Here is a 10844-nt window from a genome sequence, read left to right as displayed (position 1 = left end):
CACCCACCTGAAAATCTTTAATTTCATAAAGTGCCCTTTTCAAAATGTGTTGCCAGACCAATCAAATCAATCTGTACCATTACTTGTTTGCCTTTCTGGGATATTTTAACTTTTTTTTTTTTTAGTCAAATTTTGTGTACAAGTTGGTAACAGAAAATATTCTTTCAAATACGAAACTATGCTTTGTATAATTTGTTGTATTTTTTTTTCTTTTCTTTTTTAACATACCGGTATAGTCTTATAAAAATCTAAAAGTTTGGGAATTGGAACAGGCTATTCATTCGGCCCATCAAGGCTCATCCGTCGTTAGCACACCGTTCTCCCTTACTTGGGGGATCTTCAATCAAGAATCCTCTTTCCCTTCTTTTTTTCTAGGCTGGTGAGATTGTTTTAACCTGTCTTCATAGCTCAAGTCATTAAGTAATCAGCCTAGTTGCCCTTCTCTGCACCTTCTTGAGTGCAGTGATGTATTTTCTAGTGAGGTGACCACTGCACACTGCTCCAGGTGGGGTCTCTCTAGGTCACTGCATATCCTCTCTAGACTTGTATTCCACGCTTTTTGCAATACAGCCTAACATTCTATTTGCCTTTTTGACTGACTTTCCACATTAGTGAGATGCATGTAATGATGACTCCACTATAACCAGAGATCCTTACACAACAATAATTAATTCGAAAATTATATGCTGTTGCCCAAGTATAAACAGTGTTAGAAACTCACACTACCGCAGTTCTGCAGTCATGACGTTCAGAGCTACACTTACCAAGGCATATTATTGAAAAAACAAGGTGTCAGGAGCAGTCAGGCTCAAGCCTAATCTGCTCTGAACCTATCTCTCTCTTCATCACAGCTTGAATTAGTGTCACCTGAGACTAGCTGAGTTCCACTGTTCCAGTGATTGATTGCCGTCCACTCCCTCTGCGGGCCTGAGCAAGAACAGTTAATGAAACCTTCTCTGGATCAAAACCATAAACTTCTTTTATAAAAGCAGAGATATTAAACTCCTGGCTTGTGATCCTTATATAAACTTAATTCAGGGTAGTTCTGAACACCAGAACTGGGTGCAGAACGAGTGAGTTTCCAACCCTGTTATAAAGGTTAATTTATTGATGCTAAGAAGTCTTTGTTTACTGTAGTAAATATCTGTGTACAGTACATGCAATTATAGACTTTGTTTGCCAGATATTAATTCGAAGCACTAAAGATACAAGCAGGAATATAAACAAGCCAATGTCCTGCTGGCGATGGTTATTTATATATATATATATATTTAAAGTACAGTGGATTGGAAGACAATTCAAGAAAACACCCATATGCTAGCATGGGACCGTTTTACATGTTAACTGAGTTAATCTTTTCAATTTATAAAGTAAACAGGCAAAAATATTTTTGGATATAAACTAATAATAAATATAATTTGTAGGCTATGTTCTGCTATTAACACTTTGAAAATCAATTAAAATATAAAAAAGACTATATAATTTAACTGGGTTCTTTACATTGTAACACATTTTTATATAGAATTAATTGCCTTAATAGACTTTTTTCATGCAAAGCCAAGCATGTTATAAAGTAATACCATAAAAAAAGAAGAAATATATTTATTGAAGGCAACAGCTATTGCAAAAAAAAGTGAAATACAAGTTGTAAACTGTCAGTTTACAATGTCAGGAGATGTTAAATATGAATTACAATTACATTAACAATAAAAGCATTCCACAATCAGGTACTGTACAATAAACAAACAACAACAACAACAAAAAAAAAAAACACAGTCAAATAATGTGAATGTGCACCACAACATGTACTTCACAGAGGGCTAAAAGTTATGTTCAGTTGATTTTATAGCATAATTGTATAAAGCAGCCGTTCTTAAGCCATGCAAACTAGGATGTAATGTTGTTCATTAGCATGTAGTGTTGTGTCTTGGTGTAACATTCTTCCTTTGAGGTACCTACTGGCAGAAGCAGACCAAGGATCGCATCGTGTTGCTTACTGAAGAGCATTTAACAGTTTGGCTACAGCTGCCCCATTTAGACACAATCAGATATTCCTTTCATTGCACATTAGTGAGACCCTATGAGCATCATTCAGTTCTGAGTTGGAAAATCTACTAATCTACTGAACTGTTGTCAAATTACAATAAGCTGATTTTGCCATCTAAATGGAGTTGCCAAATGCTTCTTTGACTGTAAAAGACAACATTTTGGTTTTGGCAAGCAAATCCATGACACTGTAAACACTGAGAACCAAGCAGCAAGGTTTCATGGACACTTGCTGGCAGCAGCATGTGTTCAAATGTGAAACCAGAGAAAAACATGGTTTACAGTAGATATTGCATACATTTCAGCAGCGGTGTACCACAGAGAGTAATGTTACCTTAAATATGCTTTGTGTCTGAAACTAAACTAACTCCTAGTTGTGTTTAGTGGCCTAATGAACAGGTTTAAGCAGGGTGCCCAGGCCGGGTACTCTACATGGCCTCTTCAGCTGGTGCTTTTCGTTGCCGGGCAGTTTTGGGTCTGTGGCGGGGCGTTGGAGGAGACTCACACTCTGCCTCCATTTCGGTTGGTTCAGTGTCTCCCTCCTGGGACCCGGTGTCTCCCAGCAGCTCCCGCAGGAATTTAAATTTTGACAGGAACAGCTGCCACACAACGTACCACCCTGGAGAATTGTGAAACAAAGCTTTTATTGTTTCTTACTCTGACCTGACATAAATAATATGATCAACAAAATAATTATAAACTGTTTCTGTACCAGTGGTGGCTGGTGACTTCTAAGTCGGAAGAGGCAAAACTGCAAACATGTTGTTTCATCAATCTGCCTTTGAAAAAGGCGCATGACTAATTTCTTTGCTAATACAAGGATGAAGCAGTATACAGGATTCACATATAAAGCTAATTACTGGCCACAGAAAGAAAAACACAATGTAACTTAATAATAACTATTTATTTGTTTAGAAAATGCTGGGTTAACTTTGGCAAAAGCTGCCACTGTACATTTGTATCTAATTTCTTTTTTTTTTTTAAATGTTGTTCTTTTTGAATTTTTTATTTTTTTTTGGTTTTGTGGGTTTCTTTAATTTGAGATACATGGCTACTGTAGTGATCCAGCAATGGGGTTACTAAATAAAGCACCACGGGGGTCAAAATTCTGGATCCAAACATAGCCCAAGTTGTGTCAACATTGAACATCCTCTGTCCCAAATAGCATCATGGATGAGAAAAAAATGGCAGCATTTGGGCGAGTATACAACGAGATAGCGTACTGCGCTTTCTCCACACGTCGTTCTTATTCTTAAATTAAACAAAATGTGCAATGCAAGTATTTTTAAAACATGGAACTGGTTTATAACAAAACTCAGACACATGGTACCACTAAGTCTCATTTTATTGTAATAAATGGTGTAACGTTACATCGTCACTTTCAACAAAACGTCTGTGTTTTAAGAGGTTAGAGGCTTTAACGCTACCCAAATTGTTCTGCTGCCAGCTTCCGATATGCCTGTAAAATGCACATTTCAGTCACATATACTGCCTCATTAAACAAATAGCGATGCAGCATTTTTATTTAGTTTTTTGTTTATCGTTTTACAGTAGCAGCTAGGGACATTCAATTACTCTTATTTCAGATCACTGAAGTTGTGTATTGCATGGGCTTTACAAAAAGAGCCAGGGGTAAGAAAGCAATTTAACTCTATTTTAGAGTGCCATCCAAATACACCTCACCAGATTTGATACATATTTACAACCTCAAGTTAAGTTGGATACATTTCACATGCTTTCCACAAAGGATTACACTTTGTACCAAATATAAACCAATGAACATAAACTACTAAATAACCACCACAATTCTACGAATACTGAAAGTAGTAATACATAGCAAAGTTTTAAATGACATGTTTAAAAACAGATAATCACAAATAAACTCAAATAAATGGTGGTAGCGTCTTGCTTTAATCTAAGCAAATTTGTCAGCACCAGCCTGTAAGTCCAATGTTTTTGCCGAACTAATACCAACATTTGAATACGGCAAAAATATGTTAGAAAAAAAAAAACATTGATTTTCATGTATAACATTTCCTAATTATTTATTTCCATATACATGCATTATTTAGAGCAATGTAACATTTTAAAGTAGTAATTATAACAGTAAATTTCAACCAATTTTTTTTTTTTCTGGAATCCCAAAACATGTGGTATCCCGCTTGCAGCTTGTTTAGAATACTGCCGCTAGAATTCTGACTAAGACCAGGAAAAGTGAACATATTACCCCAATTTTAGCCTATTTACACTTGTTCCCTGTGCAGTATAGAACGGATTTTAAGATTTTGCTGTTAACTTACAAGGCCCTGAATGGATTAGCAACTAGTTATTTCCAGGAGTTACTGACCCTGTATCTTCCAAACTGAACTCTGAGATCACAGGATGCAGGGCTGCTGGTTATTCCTAGGGTCAACGAAAGCAACACGGGAGGGAGGGCTTTTTCTTGTAGAGCTCCCAAATTATGGAATGCTCTGCCTTCGTTTGTCAGGGAAGCTCGGATCGTTACAGTTTTCAAGTCAAGACTAAAAACATACTTTTATAAAACGGCTTTCTTATCTTAGTGGGCTTTAATGTAATTTTAAATTGGCTTATTTTGTATTATTATTATTATTATTATTATTATTATTATTAGGCTTCCAAGCCAAAGGCTGGGAAGCCTATTGTTATTGTTAAAGTGTGTTTTTTTTTTTGTTTGTTTGTTTTTTCTTCCCAAAACTTTAAACTGCTACTGCTTGGAAGCTGTGTGACTGATCAGGTTCTGACTTGGCAGTTAACAAGCTGGATACATTGGCTGTCAGATGTTGAAAATGTTTTGGTGCTGCGTCCTTGCAATTGGCACCGTGATGCATTTTTCGATAAAACCTTTCGAAATCTTCTTTTTAGGAACCGGTTCAGTGATTGATCTGAAACTTGGCATATATCATCAGCATCCAAACCCACATCAAGTTTGCGAACCTGAAGTTGCTGTGATAAATTTTCATGTCAAAATGGCTGCCACAAATCTTATCGAAAAGAGCTCCTAACAACAAACTGCTGCTGTTTGAAAACTGTTTGTCCAACAAACTCTAAACTCAGTAGTTAACATCCCAGTAACAATAGGATACCAATAAGTGAAAATGGTGATGTTTAATAAAACAAGACGACCGCCACTTATAGGTTTACATTTGAAATTTAAACCTGCGTCAGTTGACAAACGATTTACTTGACTAACTCCAAATCCCACAAGCATCTTCCCTGAAACTGTATCAATACAACTGACTTTTAAAAAATTGTGTTGACCGGAAACAAAAATGGCTGTTTGACGCATTTCTTAGAAACTTTTCGAAATCTTCTTCCTGGGAACTGGTGAAGCCATTGATCTGACACTTGGCATATATCATCAGCATCCAAACCCGCATCAAGTTTGCGAAGCAGAAGTTTCTGCGATAAATTTCAATGTCGAAATGGCTGCCACAAACTTTAAAGAAACACTCCCTTAACAGCAAACTGCTGCTATTTGAACACCGTTTGACCAACAAATTCCAAACTTGGTGGTTATTGTCCCAGTAACAGTGGAATACAAATATGTCAAAATGGTTCTGTTTTATAAAACAAGATGGCCGCCAGGTGTACGTTTAAGTCTGAAATTTAAAACTGCCTCAGTTGACAAATGGTTTACTTGACTAACTCGAAACTTCACAAGTATCATCATTGACACTGTAACAATACAAATGACTTTTAAGAAACTCGCGTTAAACAAGATGGCTGCCTGATGCATTTTTAAAAAAAAAAAAAAACTTTCAAAATCTTCTTCTGCGGAACAGTTGAAGTTGCTGATTTTAAACCTGACACATTGAGAACTAAACACGCTTAAACGGGTACTGATACTGGGGCTTGGGAGCCGTAAAACTGCCTGGCAGTTCTAATTATTATTATTATTCTTATTATTCTTATTATTATTATTATTATTATTATTATTTATTATTATTGTGTGTACTGTTATTTAAATATTTTAATGAAATGGTCTGACTGTGCCAGTTGTATGTGTGACATGCTATACAAATGTATTGTGATTTGTTATTTTTTTCTGCTTTGTACTGTATGTTGCTTTGTGACACTTGTATAAAAAGCGCTATATAAATGCAATAAATAAATAAGCCCCTTTCACACTGGCATGCTTTACCTGGGTCGGAGCCTACCCGGGTCAGGACCCGGTGTCAAAGGGGTCGGCTATGTGATTTCACACTGCTTTTGATAAAGCAAGGTTGACCGGGGTGACAGACACAAGTGCACAATATGCCTATCAATACCCCAGCACCTTGTTACAGATGCTTCCATCCAAGCTTCCCTGGATGAAGCGTCGGCCCAAATGCTGATTAGAGCAAATGTTTCTTCATCCCTGCTGCAATCTGGCTCATGGTGTGTCTCAAGCAACAAAAATATGGCTAAACAGAATAAACAAAAACGTTCCTTGCTGAAGTGTTATATCACGCATTTTGTCTTTGTCTCGCTTAGCCCATTCTGAAGTGGGTTGCTGGGACTCAGGTTAACCCGGGTACAACCCAGGTACGTGGTTTCACATTATGCAGGATTGTGATCCTGGATCAGCTGTGAAAAAGACAACAATGAGTTTATACAGCAGTTATGCAAACCCAAAAACTACACGAGCCTAAAACTGAAAACGCACAACCCCGCCCTTCACATGAGCCTAAATCTGAAAACACACCCAGACCTACACATGAGGCTAAATCTCATTTTCAAATCTATGGCACCTTTTCTTTTGAGAATTTATAAATACTTTACCTGAGCATAAGCAATATTAATAGTTTCTTCCGCAAGTAAATCCTTCTTTTTCTCGCTGTGTTTAACATATCCAACATTTGCCTTTGACTCATCATTATGTCAACAATATTATATTGTAGCGATCTCACACAGGCAGGCGCAACACACAGAGTGAGGTAATGGAGGGCAGGCGCGAACACTGGGACCTCTCGCACTAAAGTATAGCGCTAATACCACTGTACAAACCAGCCAGCTCCTTTAGAAGGAGGGTATATATCGGGCTTATATCTACGTGTGATTACGTCACCTACCAGCCCTGCTGCCTTCCCCCGTGCACGCTACACAATTATTATAGAATAAAAGGCAAAGCAATTCTTTGCTGCAATTGCTGGAAAACGATGAACTATCAATAAAAATTTAACAAATGCTGCTGACGGACGCCTTGAGACTTTGAGCGCGAGCAATTACATCACATAGCAATCATTCTGGATCCGGGTTAGATTAAAAAATAATGACATTTGAAAAACGTATTTTATTAGTCTGTGAAGAAAACTTTAACCATCTTGTATGTGATTATATTATGTGTCTGGCGGAGGTCAAAAAGCAGAAGAATTAAATGTCATGTAGATCATCTGGAGGGGGGAAGCAACTGCCCCCTCCCCCCACCCTATGTGTGTGTGTGTGTGTGTGTGTGTGTGTGTGTGTGTGTGTGTGTGTATATGTATATATATATATATGTGTGTATATATATATATATATATATATATATATGTTGTTTATAAGTTGTTGTTTTTTTCATGAACGGCTAGTAGCTTGCGTTTTTACACACTGTCAGTGGGTTTAGCCATGCAGACTCAAGAGTCATTATATGGGATTAGACACTTGCCCCCCAGTACACACACGTAACTACTGGCTCTTACAAAGTACCTGGAGATCATCCAAGATTTTGTACAGTGACCTAGAAAGTGTATTTCAGTTTTGGACTGATAATCGCCAAAAGTTCCCAAAACTTTACCTTGGCTGTTAAGGTTTTGTCAGTCTCTGCATCGTCTGCCCCTATTGAGCGTGTGTTTAGCAGAGGTGGCATTATTATGCACCCTCATCGAGCCCGTCTGGGTTCTAAAATGCTCTTGCAGATGATGTTTTTGAAATGTAATGAAGGCAAACAAGGTGACTTGCTATAATGTTGTGCTGTATGTGGTTGCAGCAATGGCTAAAAAATAAATAATTTCTAAATCTGTGGATCTTTTTTTAATGTATTGTAAGACAGCAGGGAGGGGGTTAAAACTGGTGCAAATGCATGGTATTTGTTAATTGTTTTTGTTAATTGCTTTATTATTAATTATCCCCTGCACCTGGTGAGCATTGTAAATTAGAACCAGGTGCAGGGTTAAGAGGTGCAGCCAGTCTGTTCAAGGCTGGTGTGTGGAGAGCCCACTTGAGTGAGTAAGCAAGCAAAGTTGAAAGAAAGGTACTGCGAAAACCTTTTATTGTTGGTTTATGTTTATTTTGTGTTTTTATACTGGTAAGCAATCTAGCTGCCCAGTGTATTAGTTCAGTTCCTGCTGTTGTGTTAGTTAGGGCTCAAAATAGAGCTGGGTTTTTATTTTGTTGTTTATTTTTGTTATTAAAAGTGCGTGCAAGCGCTTTGAAACCTCCAACACCTGTGACTGGGTCTGTTTTAAAGGGGCCACGAACCTGAGCGTGACAAGCTTGGTTACACGCCCCCCCCACAATAGGAATTAAAGCCTAGCAGCAACAGGCATAATCAGTACTAGTTTGTATGGCTTATATTACTTCAACCACTTGAAATTTTGTTCTCAAAATTAGGCCCTGCCTATCCAGATTATCGGTAGTTTACAAAGTATTGCTGTTGGAAGCATAGGTCGGCTGTTAATTTCAACAGAGGAGTTATCTGATGGTGTTAAGATTACTGCTTATTGCAATTAGTTGTCTCTTGAGTAATTTCCATTCCTTTTGCAGTATGTTCAATACTATTAGGCGTTTAAAACAGCTATGCTTAGTGTACTGTTTTGAAGCACCTAATCTGTTTGGGAGTGATTAAACCATATCAATTATATCAAGTGCAAATCATAGATCTTACGTTTGGTACACATTTGCTATAATGCACAGATTTTAACATTTTATGAAGGCCCCAGTCACAGACTTTTCCACATAAAAAATAAACAGATCTAGTGACAGTCAATCTTTTCATACTCTTACTGTGGCCATGAACCATTATGTAAAAGTATTTCCATACATATTTACTTGTTTATACATATGTAAATGTACTGAATTTAGTATTATTCAGTAGAAGTAGTGGTTATTAATATTATTCTGAATTATACTATCCAATATTTGGCTAGTGAACGTTTCGTTTGTCTCGACGACTCGACTCGGTCTCGGACCTCAAGGGCTCGGTCGTGGACTCGGAATCGGACAGTCCTGGTCTTGGTCTTGATTCGGATGGGGTGGACTCGACGAAAACACTGTCAAGAATGCATAGCTAACCGTTTGCTGTTCACTTTTGGAAACTGTTAGTCGTATACTTTTTAACACTGATCAACTAGTTTAGTGCGTGAAAAAAATACACTAAATACATGCCGATTTGCCTTAAGCAACTGGAACCCACATTAGCAAGTTAATTATGTTCCCTTATGTCAGCGTACTTACCAAACAGCATGAACAGCAGGGCACATACTAGGGTGGCAACAATAACCAAGAAGGTCAGACCAATGCTCTGCCACATTCTATACCGATACTGCACCTTCCTCTTCTATGTATGTTTTAGCAGCAGGCCCATTGATGTTGTTGATAACGATATAGTCAGGTCCAGTAGCTACCTTTCTAAAGTAGTGCAACAACAGTAAGAAACTGCACCGACCATTTACTCTAAACAAAAAAAAAAAAAAAAAAAAAAAAAAACGAATCCAAAAACTAAACAGTAGAATAGACTGACATGAACAAAAACGGTTCCAATACAATACTAACGACGAAGTACTGACAGACTTCCCATTAAAAAAGTATTACAAGTTAAAAAAACACACACACACATCCTGTACTACATACAGACAGTACGTGATTACAGTCAGTACTTAAAAAAAAAAAACTGGAAACGTAATGCAAAACAGAGCATGCGCGCTTTTCGCGCGGTAGCCTGTGGGGGATGTAGTACACGCTATGGAGAATTACTATCAACATGAAGCTATAAAAACTACCCTTTCCAGGAGCCAGTGCTAAAGGAAAACGGCACTCCACAAGGAAGTATGACAATAATCCCACTATTACAGTATTTAATATCACGATAGCAGGATAGCAGATGACATTTTAAAAACTAAATGTAAATAGTTTTTTTTTTTTTTTTTTTTTTTTTTTTTTCTGCAGAGGATGGGGTATTTTGTATAAAATAATAATAATAAATAAGACGAGTGATACAGAGGGAATTACAAAGAGCAGCCAATAGACAAAACAGCAAACTAGTCAGATGAGTGGGGGGTTTAAAATTTCTACAAAAAGTCTGTGAGCATGATATTCTCAAGGAAAAGAGAGGTGGAATTCAACTTCCATAACTTGAAGGTATTTAGAAAAATTTACTGATATATATATATATATATATATATATATATATATATATATATATATATATACACACACACACACACACACACACACACACACACACACACACACACACACACACATGCCTATAGAAAGTCTACACCCCCTTTCAAAATTTTCACCTTTTGTTGCCTTAAAGCCTAGAATTATTTATCTACACATCCTACCCCACAACTTCCAAGTGAAAAAAAATATTCTAGAAATGTGTAGAAAAATAATTAAAAATAAAAACTGAAATATCTTGGTTGGATAAGTGTTGTCGCCCCCCCAAAGTTGTAACCAATCGTTCGATTGTAACCAATCGCCTTCAAAATCACACACCAAGTTAAGTGGCCTCCACCTGTGTTAAATTATTGTGATTGACATGATTTCAGGATAAATTCAGCAGTTCCTGTAGGTTCCCTTTGCTGGGTAGTGCA

At 37.2% G+C, this 10844-nt stretch overlaps 1 protein-coding gene across 1 annotated transcript; it reads right to left on the bottom strand.

Annotated features, from left to right (window-relative positions):
* Positions 1-1587: 1587 nt before the first annotated feature.
* On the bottom strand, positions 1588-9899 carry LOC121314860 (small integral membrane protein 13-like). The gene is made up of 2 exons (XM_041248574.1): positions 9481-9899; positions 1588-2665 (listed from the first exon to the last, which is right to left on the bottom strand). The coding sequence occupies exons 1-2, from the start codon at positions 9554-9556 to the stop codon at positions 2475-2477; spliced, it is 267 nt and encodes an 88-aa protein (XP_041104508.1). The 5' UTR covers positions 9557-9899; the 3' UTR covers positions 1588-2474.
* Positions 9900-10844: the final 945 nt, after the last annotated feature.

The sequence above is a fragment of the Polyodon spathula genome, chromosome 4 (genome assembly GCF_017654505.1).
Source record: "Polyodon spathula isolate WHYD16114869_AA chromosome 4, ASM1765450v1, whole genome shotgun sequence".
Lineage (NCBI taxonomy): Eukaryota > Metazoa > Chordata > Actinopteri > Acipenseriformes > Polyodontidae > Polyodon > Polyodon spathula.
The sequence above is the reverse complement of the archived record's forward strand: the minus strand, read 5'-3'. Positions and strand labels throughout refer to the sequence as shown.

Bases quoted from the DNA above. Each gene is read 5' to 3' on its own strand.
- LOC121314860 (XM_041248574.1), bottom strand. From the start codon at position 9,556: ATGTGGCAGAGCATTGGTCTGACCTTCTTGGTTATTGTTGCCACCCTA. The intron at 2,666-9,480 runs GTAAGTACGCTG...ACAATTCTCCAG, and splicing joins CCTGCTGTTCATGCTGTTTG to GGTGGTACGTTGTGTGGCAG.